The sequence below is a fragment of the Euprymna scolopes genome, chromosome 44, assembly GCF_053919585.1.
Source record: "Euprymna scolopes isolate OS-2025 chromosome 44, ASM5391958v1, whole genome shotgun sequence".
NCBI classification, from domain to species: domain Eukaryota; kingdom Metazoa; phylum Mollusca; class Cephalopoda; order Sepiida; family Sepiolidae; genus Euprymna; species Euprymna scolopes.
In genome coordinates, this window is record NC_136525.1 from 12,717,402 (window position 1) to 12,733,387 (window position 15,986).

Sequence of the window (15,986 nt, forward strand, 5' to 3'; positions counted from 1 at the left end):
TTTCTAATGCCAATTTATCAGCAAATAAATGATACTAATCTATATATCTATAAAAGTGAAAGCGTGTGTGTGTGTATCCGTCTGTGTACATTTCCCTACGCAATAACTGTCAATTTTAAGTCTACAGACTCGAAATTTGATATACAGGGTACTGAAATTTGGGAAAATCGATGTGATTGATTTTTGGTCAGAAATTTTGTGATTAAGGGGTCAAAGTTGAACAATTTGACCTTTGAGAACTCTACCAAACTCCTCCGACAATTTTCAGTCTAAACACTTGAAATTTTAGATATAGGTTCATTGGACATGGATCTAACTTAATAACTTAATTTGAGCCCAAAACAATAAATTTTAAGGGGTCATAATAGGGGTCAAAGTTAAAAAAATTGGCCACTTTTTTTTTTTTGCTCAACATACATCTCCAAAAACCCAGGCAACGCCGGGCACCCATGCTAGTTAATTAATTATATTGGAAAGGAAGACAAATTAACTCACTCTTTTGCTTGCCAGAGAAAATTTATAGAAGAGACATGCATCGCTAAACCATATCGTCAAATGACGCGCTGCTAACATGTAGACTTTTACAACTTCAATGAATTTGAAGCAAATACATGTGAGCATATGAAAAATTTCCCTCTTTTCTCGTCTGATCGAATTATCATTTTTTTTTTACTTTAAATCATTGTCAAAGAAAATTATTACTTCACTTTTCAGTTTTCATGTTGAAGAATCGTACAGTAAATTGCGACGATGTGTGAACTGAAAATAAATAGATAAAGAAATATGTGACTAAGATGGATCAGCTGATTTGATTCTTTGGCTACGTGTATTGATGTCGAAAAGGAAGATACACGTAAAGTTTAATCAGTTGGGAGTTAGAGTTGGTGAGACACAGTTGAGCTGAACAGGCGGCCGGAGTCAGCTAGTGGCCCAGGAGCTATGGCCTCTGTATGCCTACAAAGGTTCTGTAGCAGTCAAAACTCGCTACAATCACAGGCAGAAGCTAATTCTCACGACTTGAGATTTGGAATCCATTTTCTCCCCAGTTAACATGTAGACTTTTACAACTGCACTGAATTTGAGGCAAATAGATGTAAACATTTTCCCTCTTTTCTCTTCCTGTCGAATTAAACTTTTTTTACTTTAAATCACTGTCAAAAATTATTGATTCACTTTTCAGTTTTCATGTTGAGGAATTGTACAGTAAATGTGTGAACTGAAAAAAAAAAAAAAAAAAAAGCTTTCTTCATCAATCATACTCTTGTTCCTCATTTTTTTAACTCTTGCTGCCATTGCATATTTTTATTTTTCTGGTTTAGATAATGTATATTTTATTGAGATAAATTACCGATTAGATATCAGACATAAGTAATTTGAATACGTATAAAAAAAAAAAAAAAATAAATAACTAAATATTAAAAACAATCTTCAACCAGTATGGCAACCAGATCCTGCTGGAAGTATTTTGATGGCAATCGCAAGAATAAGAATACAGCTTCTTGCAAGTTATGTCAGATCATCACAACAAAAGGTGGCAAATCAGCAAAAAGTTTTACAATGATATGTTAACGAATCTTAGAAAGCTTTGTGCAAAAGAAGCAAAAGTTGCAAACAAGAAAACAATGAATATATCATATCAAAGGCCTTTGATCGGGTATGGCATAAAGGCTTACTTCACAAGATCTCCAGCTACATCATATAGCTGTAAATGTCTTCTCAATTATTAAATCATTTCTCTCTGATAGGTTCACAAGAGTAGTGGTTGACGTGCAGAAATTAGAAGCTCTCAGTATTAATGCTGGAGTCCCTCAGAGGTCCATCCTGGGCCCAACTCTCTCCCTGATCTACATTAATGATCTTCCAAATCATATCCTTACATCATTCGTAGACATTTATGCTGATGACACTACCATCTATGGTAGCACATCTAAAACAATAAACGACCAAGTTCTGATTCTCTCTCCTCTGATCTTGAGCCAGTAGTACAGTAGGGAAAGAAGTGGCTTGTTACTTTTAATGCATCTTAAACCAAGCTTTTATCTTTACACCATCAACGCTCTGATCCCCATCTGGCATCAATTGAAATGAATGGCTCTCGTCTTGGGGAGGCCTCATGTTTTGATAAGCTTCTGGGTTTGACCTTTACTCCTAATCTTAAATGGAACACATACATTAAATCCGTTACCAAAGGCCGCTGGAAAAATGGTGGGATCTTTCTATCGATCCAGTAGATATATCACTGCTGATGCAATTCTCAACCTATGTAAGTAGCAATACACATGGGCGTTAAAACGCTTTGGATAATCACAGATTTCAAGGGGTTTCTGCTAAAATAGTCATATTTTAAAAACCAAAGCACTTGAAGTCTTCAAAATACCACCGTTTTGTTCAGAAATGAATATACTTTCAAATGAATTAGTAAATAATAACATACATTATATATTTTTAAAGTTTTAAGCAAATAAAGTGATAAAAATGTGAACATCATAAAACAGCATTTTCGGTAAGTTTTTGTAACGACCCCCCCCCCGCCTGATTTCTAAACATTCGTACCATGTTTCTGTAAAGAATTTTTTAATGAAATTTGGAAATTAGCCAAAAGAGATGTCATTTTTAATAATTTCGAGTGTCCAAAATTCATTTGACCACTCGTTTTTTTGTTGTGTTAAAAAAAAAAAAAAAAAAAGATTTCAAAATGGTGAGTATTGAAAATTTTGAAAAAAAAATTTCTTCGGACACTCACTATTAAATAAAACAATCTTTTTACTATGTTTATTCGTTAAAAAGATGATTGGATAGTGTTTTCTCTAGTGGTACGTAGCAATTTAAAAACATAATATCCGAAAAAATCGTTATGAATTTGAATCAAGACTTCTGTAGTATTAGTGATAGTAGCTGTATCAGCAGCAGCAGCAGCGATAACATGGCGTAAACAGACGTTTGTTTTTGTTGTTTATTTTTATTCCAAATCGTTCTTTTTTTAATTGAAAATCTGGTTATAAAAAAAATTCTTACATGTTAGAGCTATTTTGTTATCAACCATAAAAATATTTTTAAAAATTGGGTAGTAGTAAATTTTAAAATATTTTAACAAGCAAACATGTGAAATATGTTTTGGTTCACGTGTACAATTACGAACGGTAACACACTTCTAATTTTCGTCCCTTAAAAAAATGTTTTCAGTGAATTATTATCGAATGGAAACTAATCTACCCAATTATTAAAAAAAAAATTTTTTTAAATAATCAATATTTAAATATTCGTAGGAGGTGCTCAGTTAAAAAATAATGGTAGGAAAGGACATGAAATGTAATTAAAAATCTAATAACATTAATTCAAATTTTTTAACAATTTGTCAGCTTTAGCAAAAACTTGTTTCTTTTTTTATATTTAAATAGAATTTAAATACTTGATATTTTTCCAAGCATCATGTTTTCTGTTAGAGGGACGTCACTTTTTTAAATAACATTTATTTTTGTCTGTTTGTCATAATTCTTATAAAGTTTCATAATGGGTATCAAACACCCTCTTTAAAAAAAAAAAAAAAAAAAAAAAAAGCAAAGCTTAATTCTATGTCTAATCCTAGGTACGAGTGGCAAGCCTCCTCCTAAAACCTTTAGCCTTAACAATAACACTAAGTACATGTGGCAGAGCTCCCCACTAAACAAACTTACGCTGTGAGCTCATAAACGTAAAAAAAAAGCATAAAAACATTTAAAAGAAAAGTGCACATGATTAATTTCCCCCCCCCCAAAAAAAAAAATAAATAAATAAATTGGTCAACTGTCCTAAAACGCTAGGATCATCTTGAAATGGTAAATTATTTTACATTTATGTGAAACCATCCCCCACTCAATTCTAAAATTGTTTTTGTTTTGTTTCTATCAAGTCTTCAGGATGTTCACACATAATTTTCCTTAGCCCTATCATTAACCCAAAGTCAGAGTGGCAACCTCCCTACCTTCTCATAATTGCACAAAGACCCTCTTAAAACCATGCATAATCACCTTTTAGAAAACAAACAAAAAACACCCAGGATTTATCTATCATAGGAAAGCGCTCGAATGATTCAAAATGGGAAATCATTTTACATTAAATTCTAAAATAATTTTTGTTTATCTTTTATTAAAGTTTTTCAAGTTGTTCACATGCAATTTTCTATAAAGGTAGAATCACATATTTTGGAGAGGTGGTCAGATGGGGGAGGGGTAACAGAAGGTATTAATCTACAATAATACCAAAGAAATATTGCAATATATTCATTTTTAACCAATCCTAGATTTCGATTTCAGTTTTTGGCACATAAAATGCATTACAACTAAACTGAGTTCTCTAACTTTTCTTTTAATGAATACATGGCATTTTTAAGCAATCGCAGTATATTTATGTGCATTTACTGCAGATTATTTAGAAACCATTCATTTCTGGAGATTTAGCATTTTTACTGAAAAAGTAGTGCAAAAAATGTGACAAAACGCATATGGTCTTAAAGAGGGGAAAATATCCAAACACGCAGGACATAAAAATAATCATAACTTCCTTGATTTTAATTGGATTTTAAAAATTTAAAAAGATTCTTTCTTAGCTTATCAAGCTCTTTCCATGTATACCAATATTGAAATATTTTAAGCCATTTAATTTTTTTCATGTGTATTGCTAATATAAGAGCCAGGTATGTCCAAGGATGAAATATTGTTGCCACATCTGGGCAGGAGCTGCTACAAAGGACTTATCCTGCCTTGATAGAGTTCAAAATAGACTTTGTAGCCTCATAGGGGATGTCCTTTTCTCTTCCCTGCAACCTCTTTCTCATAGAAGAGATGTTGCGAGTTTGTCTCTGCTTTATCGTTATTTTCATGGCAAGTGCTCGGCTGAGCTCCAATCTATGCCCCCCCCCCCTCGCCAAACTTTCACAAGAAACACCCGTCTAGCAGAAAATACTATCGATAATTTCCCCCACTCTTTATCTATGCCTAAACCTAAACGTAGATTCCATGAACAAAGCTTCTTTCTTAGAACTGCACACCTATGGAATTATCTTCCATTTTCCTGCTTTCCAGCTGACTACAATATGGGTGTCTTCAAGTCTAACATAAACAAGTTTTTGATGAATCATTCCATATAAGTTAACAAATTTACCAAATTTCCATTATTAACGGTTACTATATTGTCCAATTTCTACTGTATACTCTTTAACCCTTATCTTTGAGTGATCTCTGGGCCTTGATAAGTGGTGATGCCTATGTAAAAAAAAATAAAAATAAAAATATTCAGGGACAGACATTCCAGGAACAAGTGTCAGCAACTACAAGCCTCCAGTGAAACACCAAACTACTACAGAATCAATATTAACCAAAAAGAAAGTTTGGGATATTAATGACTACAGGTCACAACCGATCCATTATCTGATAAGAGAAATGATTATTGTTACAGAATATGGTTGAATATCATTTGACATTGGATTTAATAGGCTTGTTGCAAAACTTTGTTCAAATTACAGCATTCCATACAAAACCGTACTTCACTGCAAAATAATTTGATATATTTACAAAAGTAAAACAAAAATTCAAATGTCTCTTGCTGAAATTAACATTTCATGAACTACAGACATTTGGATAGCTATAACAGATAATGCTCCTTTTCTGAGTTTGACAGGTCATTGGTTTTCAAATGAATTTGATCAATACAGAGCTGTGCTTAGTTGTTCCATTCTGTGGTGCACACACAGGTGCAATAATAAGTGAAGAATTGCACAATGTTCTGGAGGAGTACAAAATCTTCAATAAAAGTTTCTTAGTCTTGCAGGATTCATGTACAAATATGGTTGCTAATGTCAGAGAATGTGATTTAGAATAACTATCAGACATCGTAACTCAGGCTGTGAAGACAACCATTACATCTAAAAGAAAGGCAATTTCTCACTTTAATTGCTTTCTATTAGCAATTAGTAAATTAACTCAAATACAGGATCAGCTTAACTTGAAAAAACAAACTCATCCAAGATGTGATCACGTGGGGGAATTCAACATATTATATGCTGTAAGTAAATTAAGAACAACGAAAAGCTCTTGTAATGTTTGCTGTTGATAAGATTCCTACCTGAACAATTTACCGATGGGGACTTGTTTAAAAAAATATCCAGTTACCGAGTCCATTTGAAGAAATCACCAAAGAAGCAAGTTACTCAATGATAATACGTAGAGATTTAGCTCTGAGATTATTTTTGTCAAAAGCTGTCAAATCGAATTTTGATATTTCTGACTTTAGTGGAATCCTTCGTACCATTTTTGAACAATTCATTGAATCAATGGAAACAAGATTTTCATCCTATCTAAATGATAAAAACTAGACTCATGATTCAAATATTAATTTTAAAAGATTGGCATAGAAAACATTTAGAATTGGATTCTACATCTTTTTACTGATGATCAGCAGTATACCCTGCTGAGGATGAAGAAGTACAAACATATGTAAATTACAACATGGAAACTTGGAAACCAACTGACCAAAAAGGAACCAGTAAAAATGTCACAAAAAATGCTTTCATCACTTCTAATACAAGACAGTAGGAAGTAAAAGTATAATTATTTCTAATTCAATTTCAGCTTTCATTTTTGAGGTGTTAAAAGTGAACATTGCATCATTTATAATAGCAAAATTGCACTGATGGACAATTTTTAAAGTATCATCAAATAAAACTGAATAAAATGACAGTAAATATGAACATCTATATATATAAAAGCGAAAATGTATGTATGTATATGTGTTCGCTTTTTCTGTATGTCAACAAAAGGCTTTTTTTCAGAGAAGCAGTCGCTCGCTTCACAACTTTTTAAAACTTTTTATATCACATATAAATCGTAATATCTCACAGTTAACAACGAAGCTCGTCTATTTAATTTGCTCGATTTCGGGAAGATAAATATTCAACATTTGTCGCCCGCCACATGTGGGTTAGTCTTTTTCCTACAACATCTTGGGGGGAAAAAAAGCATTCAGCAGTAAATGTACTATCCCGCAGTCAAACGACCTCATTAACTCATTAAAACGGGCACCTGCTAAATCTAAGTAATTAAATAAATTCAAACATGTTTCCGTTAGCATCTCGTGGTGGGGCAATGGTTAACGTCGCACGTTTTTTTTTTTCACACTTTAATTTACAACTTTGCTTCAACGGTTCGGGTTCGATCCTCATACTTACTTTTTTTTTTAACATGTACATCAATGATTTTTCTGTATTTTTTTTTTTTAATAAGTGTAATTCTAAATATACAACAAATTTTATATTGATACTTGAAGGTATAAATATTCTAATTTCTTCAGGTATTTTTTTTTAACAGCCTCTATGAAAAAAAAAAAAGTATATTCTTCTATTAAACTTTTATTATTTAAATAATTTAACTTTGTTCGTTTTATAAAATAAAAAAAAAAAAAAATGTTGAAAAGATATTTTTCACTCCGGAGTGAGCTTTGGAAGATTGTCGGTGAAAGACATGCACTCGCTAAAAGATAAGCGTTTCATTATTTCTAGTCACCACTTGTGTGCGTGCAAAAGAAATCCAGACAGACGGAGATCACATTTCGTTACACCAGATACAGGGACATGACTGCGGCTAAATGGCTAATGACATTAACTGACAACCTGGGTGTGCAAAATTAGAGTCCAGTTCATTCCAAAGAAACACATGATGTTGGCAACCTTCATGTGATCCTTGATGTTTTTCTAGAAATAATTCTAACCAGAAAGATATCAGTGAAATGAATGCCAAAAATAAAGTTTCTTTCTTAGAACTGCACACCTGTGGAACTGTCTTTCGTTTGTCTGCTTTCCAGTTGATTACAATATGGTTGTCTTCAAGTCCAACGTAAACAAGTTCTTGATGAGCCATTCCACTTAAGTTAACAAATTTATTGAATTTCTGTTACTAACAATTACTATATTGTCCAATTGACTACTGTACACTCTTTAACCCTTATCCTTGAGTGGCCTCTATTCCTTGATAAGTGATGATGCCTATGTAAAAAAAAAAAAAAAAAAAAAAAAAACATCTGATTCATTTGAAATGAACAACAATCAGGTGCAACTGTTGTGTTAGGGTTGCTGACGGGCATAAATTGTCAAAAATTTACCTAAGGCAATTTTTTTTTTTTGATACATGAAAATGTTTGAAGTAGAATTGCTGGTTTGTTACAAAGTTTTACTTACGTAGCCAGAGAAAGCAGTAACTGGATCTGGTACAATATCTCCACTAAAACTTCCGAGTAACGTGCTATTGTAAGAGTTTCCGTCGTAAACAAACAGGATATCATAGGAGCATTCTGTGTTCATTTCCTCAAACATAAGAGTGATAGATTTATGTGGACTTTGGGCTGGAAAATAATGAATATTTTAAATTAATGAAAAACAAAACTATTTTTTCTAGAAAGACAAAAGAAAAAAAAACACTTTCTAGAAAGACAAAAGAAAAAAAAACACTTTCTAGAAAGACAAAAGAAAAAAAAACACTTTCTAGAAAGACAAAAGAAAAAAAAACACTTTCTAGAAAGACAAAAGAAAAAAAAACACTTTCTAGAAAGACAAAAGAAAAAAAAACACTTTCTAGAAAGACAAAAGAAAAAAAAACACTTTCTAGAAAGACAAAAGAAAAAAAACACTTTCTAGAAAGACAAAAGAAAAAAAAACACTTTCTAGAAAGACAAAAGAAAAAAAAACACTTTCTAGAAAGACAAAAGAAAAAAAAACACTTTCTAGAAAGACAAAAGAAAAAAAAACACTTTCTAGAAAGACAAAAGAAAAAAAACACTTTCTAGAAAGACAAAAGAAAAAAAACACTTTCTAGAAAGACAAAAGAAAAAAAACACTTTCTAGAAAGACAAAAGAAAAAAAACACTTTCTAGAAAGACAAAAGAAAAAAAAACACTTTCTAGAAAGACAAAAGAAAAAAAAACACTTTCTAGAAAGACAAAAGAAAAAAAAACACTTTCTAGAAAGACAAAAGAAAAAAAAACACTTTCTAGAAAGACAAAAGAAAAAAAAACACTTTCTAGAAAGACAAAAGAAAAAAAACACTTTCTAGAAAGACAAAAGAAAAAAAAACACTTTCTAGAAAGACAAAAGAAAAAAAAACACTTTCTAGAAAGACAAAAGAAAAAAAACACTTTCTAGAAAGACAAAAGAAAAAAAACACTTTCTAGAAAGACAAAAGAAAAAAAACACTTTCTAGAAAGACAAAAGAAAAAAAACACTTTCTAGAAAGACAAAAGAAAAAAAACACTTTCTAGAAAGACAAAAGAAAAAAAACACTTTCTAGAAAGACAAAAAAAACACTTTCTAGAAAGACAAAAGAAAAAACACTTTCTAGAAAGACAAAAAAAAAATCACTTTCTAGAAAGACAAAAAAAAAATCACTTTCTAGAAAGACAAAAAAAAAATCACTTTCTAAAAAGATAAAAACATTTTATAGAAAAAACGCTTAAAATGCATGTTTCAGATTGAATATTTTATCAGTAAACGTATTTAATCATTGTAATAAAACAGTCTATCAAAATATGCTTTTAATACGACGAAAGAATACTAGATTATCCTTTTTATTAAATACTAGCAGCTCCTCTAGAAATAGCAGGTCCTTTAGAAATTCCACAGCGGCATCTTTCATATCTAAGATATTGCTGCTGGGCATTCTGTGGACATTCAGCATGAATGGAACCCCACCCCTTGATATTATTGTATCCCTTTTGTTAAAACTGTAGAAGTATTTATCCAAGTAATCTGGTTAATTAAGTGTCAGAATATATCTGGTTATTACGGTTTATCTCCAATATCCTTATAGGATTGTATGAATGCCCAGCGTGAACAGAAACCCCACAATATCATTATACCACCTTTAAACAGAACAGATACTACACTGGGATCCTAGCCAGATGACCAAGAATGTATATTTTAGTTTTACATACGGTCCAAAAGCAACAATTTAAAAAGAAAAAAATTTATTTTTTTACATTTCGTCTTCGGTAATTGAGAGATTCTATATATCTTAACTTGTTTCCTTCAATCACTACAAGAAACCTTCTCTACCACAAATAGCAATGGCCAAAGACTCTTTATCTTAGAGTACATCTTTTAAACTCCTTGGCCTAACGTTCACAGGAAACAGGAGTTGGAACAATTACATTGAGTGCATTGCTAGGACCGCTGTGGAAAAGGTAGGTTCTCTCTACCGTGCTAGAAAGCTAACGCCCGAAAGTATCCTGTACCTCTATAAGGCCACCATTCGCCCATGTATGGAGTATTGTTGTAATATTTGGGCTGGTGCATCTGTTACTAATCTCACTCCTAGACAAGGTTCAAAAGAGAGTCGACAACCTAATAGGTCCTGAACTGTCATTTAAACTTCAGCTTCTGTCCCAGCGACGAAATGTAGCATCCCTCTCCCTGTTCTACAAGTACTTTAACGGTGAATGCGCCGACGAACTGCAAGCATTTGTATGCCCTCGATGTAAATAACCCCCACAAACCGGACAAGCAGCTAAATCACACCCCTTCAGTCGAGATCCCTAGATATAAGAGAGCCTTCTACTCCAGTATTTTCTTTCCCTGAACCGCTAGACTTTGGAATTGTCTTCCAGGTTCCTGCTTCGCCAACTGTACTAGCATGCAGAAGTTAAAGTGTAACGTGAACCGACATCTTGCTGCCAAACTCCCCACATAGTACCCTTATGTCCCTGATAGTAGTCCCCTACACCAAAGTGGCAATGTGCCTTGTTTGGGGTGAAAATGTAATTAAAAATGTTAAGAAAGGAGAATAGAAGGCTATTACAGTTTATCTCCAATATCCTTTAGGAGTCTGTGATATATTTCCATGGTATGGACGCCTGGCACAAACAGAAACCCCACGATATCATTATACCATCTTTAGACAGAACAGATACTACCCTTGGATCCTAGCCAAAAAACCAAGAAGATATTGCATCTTCAATAGGATAGAATGTGACAAGATACTACAAACATTAAATTAGCCTATCGCTATACTAATTTAATGTTTGTAGTATGTCATCACCTGTCTTCCGGTTTCATAAATAGGATTTCCCGATCAAATAATTTATAATCTGAAAAGCGTGACACAGGAATTACATACGTTAAAGGAACTACAGCATTAATATAGATATATGTGGTTTGTAGGTGAAAATATTTCAGTTGAAAAAAAATCTAAATATTTTCAAAACATACCAACTATCCCAGCTTTGGCCAGCGTAAAATACACTTAAATATGATATTGTAATTTGTCTAGATTTTGTATATATTCTTATAGAGTCGGGATTTCAAAAGTAAAAAAAAAAAAGTATTTAGGTGCCATCATCTAGAATCGAAACTGAAACTGTAGCATTCAAAGCTGGTGATGTTACCACTATAACACGACACATATATAAACTGATTAAAAATCAAAAATAAACTAAGATGAATGTACAAAATGTATACAGATTTTTTTTTTTCAATTTTGACCCATTTTTGACCCCCTTAAAAATTATTTTAACCGTCTAAAGATCAATAAAAGAACAGCCCGTAAAAAATCCAATTATTTGAGGCCCATAGCGCCGCTCTGCAACTTTTAGTTTGAAAATACGGAGGCAGACAGACAGTTAGCTATTTATATATTAGATTTTAGTCAAATAAATTATCAGTTTAAGATGCATTTTACAGGCTGGCGAGGCTTTAAGAAATTAACTTCTGAACAAATCCATCTCTGGCCAAGTCCTTATTTATCCTTCTTTCACTCAAATACATTTTTGTCATTTTTTTCTCGTGTTTTACTTGGTCTTTCCCTGTAAACTGAACCTGCTACCTCAACTGTTCTGCATCTACTAACCTAAGAACTCATCTATTCTTTCAACACGGCTACGCCATTAAAATCTCCTTTGCGCACAGCTCAGTTCTAATCTTCAATATTGTAATAGTGTTTAGTGCTAGTCTGTCACGCTTCTATGCAAAACAGCATTTACGGACCAGTCCGTCACGCTTCTATGCAAAACAGCATTTACGGACCAGTCCGTCACGCTTCTATGCAAAACAGCATTTACGGACCAGTCCGTCACGCTTCTATGCAAAACAGCATTTACGGACCAGTCCGTCACGCTTCTATGCAAAACAGCATTTACGGACCAGTCCGTCACGCTTCTATGCAAAACAGCATTTACGGACCAGTCCGTCACGCTTCTATGCAAAACAGCATTTACGGACCAGTCCGTCACGCTTCTATGCAAAACAGCATTTACGGACCAGTCCGTCACGCTTCTATGCAAAACAGCATTTACGGACCAGTCCGTCACGCTTCTATGCAAAACAGCATTTACGGACCAGTCCGTCACGCTTCTATGCAAAACAGCATTTCCGGACCAGTCCGTCACGCTTCTATGCAAAACAGCATTTCCGGACCAGTCCGTCACGCTTCTATGCAAAACAGCATTTACGGACCAGTCCGTCACGCTTCTATGCAAAACAGCATTTACGGACCAGTCCGTCACGCTTCTATGCAAAACAGCATTTACGGACCAGTCCGTCACGTTTCTATGCAAAACAGCATTTCCGGACCAGTCCGTCACGCTTCTATGCAAAACAGCATTTCCGGACCAGTCCGTCACGCTTCTATGCAAAACAGCATTTACGGACCAGTCCGTCACGCTTCTATGCAAAACAGCATTTACAGACCAGTCTGTCAAGCTCAAAATAGCATTTCTGTCCGTTACATGCAGATGCAATAGTAACATCTAAAGAATGGGTCGGTTGGTATTTTTACACCCCCCCCCATCCGTCCATTACCACATCACCATCTTCAATCAATTCTTTATACTTATTGATCAATGTTGTCGGTGGCTGCGGCACCAAATGTAACGCTAAATCCCCCTATCGCAACAACCAGTGTATTTTTAGCCAGGCTTTCATAAATTTGATTTGGTCACGAGTTTGAGTCGTTCTGATAAGAACAAGGAATTCTCAATCGTTGTTATGCAAAAGATTATCTAAATAATCATCTCTTGTTGTTAGTGTTCAGGATTTTTTCAAGCAGCACACATTATAGGACGGAATGCTTGTGATAGATTCCTTCCACAGTAATTTATTTAAAAAAAAAAAAAAAAAAAAAAAAATTAATTTAAAAAGTAAATACGAAATTATTTGGCTTTTTACTTGATGAAATTAATTGTATATAGACATATATAGTTTCAGTAAAAAAAAATTTTACCATTTGGGAAATTTTAAGTAGGACGGTCCCTGGAGTAAATGTGGTATTGTGGTTACTTGAGATGATTCCAGTTAAGAGTAGGATAGATATTTTATAGTAATCCTGACTAAAGACTACCAAAAATACCTATTTTCTTTCACTTTTGAATGGCCTTGTGCCTAATATTTTATGATTGTAAATTTTTTTTAATACTTTAATAAATAAATATTTTCAAGTGTATCGACTCATTTGCTTATTCTGAACAAATGGGTTGGTTTTGTTGTTTTGCTTTACGGCATATCAACCTTTTTTTAGATTATTCAATGCCAAATCCAACAATTTGACAATTCATTTATTCTGTTTGGTTTGGTTGTTTTGTAGAGGAAATTGTTTTATTGTTTTTGCCTTTGCAGAACATGATTAAGTTTTGCAAAGGGAAAAGATTAAAAAAAAAATCAATCTTTGGTGCATTTTAGGTCAGGAAACCGGTATCTTCAGCATGATTCAGTAGTACCAGTGAGGCCCTACTGACTAAGCAAAAAAAAAAAGAGATAGAGAAAAAAAAGAGATAAAGAAAAAACAAAAGAGATAAAGAAAAAACAAAAGAGATAAAGAAAAAACAAAAGAGATAAAGAAAAAACAAAAGAGATAAAGAAAAAACAAAAGAGATAAAGAAAAAACAAAAGAGATAAAGAAAAAACAAAAGAGATAAAGAAAAAACAAAAGAGATAAAGAAAAAACAAAAGAGATAAAGAAAAAACAAAAGAGATAAAGAAAAAACAAAAGAGATAAAGAAAAAACAAAAGAGATAAAGAAAAAACAAAAGAGATAAAGAAAAAACAAAAGAGATAAAGAAAAAACAAAAGAGATAAAGAAAAAACAAGGAGGAAAATTCTTTTAGCACAAATTGGAAACAAGTGGGCAGTCTATTATTTAGAAAGGGTTGGGAAGGTCTTGATAATCGTGTCCCCCACCCTCCCGACTGTCACTGCCAATAAATTTATTTAATTTTTTTTTTTTTTTTTTTTAATAGGATGTCCCCTTTCAGAGTAAATATGGTATTATGATGATAGCTCAGAATGAAATAGTCATTTGTTACATTAGATGAAGGATACCTATGGACACACATTTTCTCCACTTTTAATGGCCTTTTACTCAACTTGTTACAGTATATATGGTTTTCCCTTATAAAATATAATTCAAAGCATAGTATGTTCTGATACATTTCTGTCTTCGGTCAATGAAGGAGAAATCCTTCCAGAACGAGGTAATTGCTTAAAATGTTGAACTAAAAAAAAAAAAAAAAATTCTTTACATTAATTTTATTAAATTAAATTTATCTAAATAATGATTTAAAAAAATTATGTTTCTGACAAAGGGGGAAAAATGCTGTTTTGTGTTGGAAGTGCATTTTTGGTTTCCTGTTTGACATCCTCGTAACTGGTTTTCCTTATTTTGTCCTCACAATCCATCAGCAATGTTTCTGAGGGAAGAATTGCGTTTTCAATGTTTCTGACAAAGGGGAAAGAACTGCCGTTTTCTGGATTGGGATCCATTCTATAGAACACGAATCATTGACTAGTTTTTAACCATGAAACAGTTTTGTTTTTTAAGCTTCTTACATCAAGTGACTTCACACCTTGTCTGGAGCGATTGTCATAAAATTTTTTTTTTTTTTTTTTTTTTTTTTTAAAATGGTCGTGTGGGGGTGATGATAACGATGAAAAATAGCAGTACAGGTATTAATTTTAACAAAGAGAAATACCAAGATCATCTCATAGCAAAATAATGTGGGTTGCGAGGTGGGGGTGGGGATGTCAAAGTTCGCTAAAGCTATTTTCATGCCGTACCTAATTTCACCCCTTCTTCCTGATCCTCCTTCCCACATCTCCATTCCAAAAAGGTCAAAATTCTAAACCAACAAATTGGGCAAATTAAAAAAATCTCAAAAATAAATAAATAAAAATATTTTTTTTTTCTTTTTACCATCATTAATTTCGATTAATAGGCTTCACAAACCAGCTTAGAGTTAAAGTGCAAAAATTCCCTTCAATTTCAACTTGTGACAGCTCATTATTTTGGTAAAATTTGGATACAAAAAAAATTTCCATCTTTTGTCTTTACTAAATAAACTATCAGGGCCAAATGGCGTTGTCCGGGACAAAAATGTAACATCTATATCTATTAAAACTTCTATATCTTCAACCCTATATCATTCACCCTTTTACTCCCAGTCCTTTGCATAGCTCATTCCTTTCGTTTGACATGACTGACCAATTTTTATGATTTCAGATTCAAATGAACAGCTACAGCAGAACTGGAATACACCCTACTAAAGTTTGATTGTCACAACTCGTGAATTTCACACATACAATCTGGTAGGTGTGTCAGAAATTTCGTGAAAAATAGTGAATAATTCCACCCCGTCTTTCCAAGCTTATAACTCCTCGAAAAATGTAATTCAGGCCCTAATTTTTTTTTCTTTCTTTTCAATTAAAGGAGCAAGGACCAAGGTTTCATTAGAAAAAAAAAAAAAAAAAAAGAAAAAACAAACGTGGTTAAAAAAAAAAAGGTAAATTTCTAAAAAAAAAAAAAAAACACTACTTTTTTTGTTTTAAATTTGAATATATTATTTATTGACCTTTTCTCTTCAATTTGTGATACTTTGGTGAGTAAATTAATTATTTACTTTTTAATAGACACTTGAAAATGGGGGGAGCGTGAATTAAAAAAAAAAAACGTTTGTCTAAATTATATTCGGTTTATTGGAAA

General features: G+C 32.8%; 1 protein-coding gene across 3 annotated transcripts in view; it reads right to left on the reverse strand.

Annotated features, from left to right (window-relative positions):
- The window catches only part of LOC145268692 (multiple epidermal growth factor-like domains protein 8), a 242,133-nt gene that overhangs the window by 173,902 nt on the left and 52,245 nt on the right, over nt 1–15,986 (reverse strand). For all 3 annotated transcript variants that reach the window (XM_080124209.1, XM_080124208.1, XM_080124210.1), the window contains exon 2: nt 8,207–8,370. In XM_080124209.1, coding sequence (XP_079980335.1) covers nt 8,207–8,370 — 164 coding nt within the window. The remainder of the gene's footprint in view (nt 1–8,206; nt 8,371–15,986) is intronic.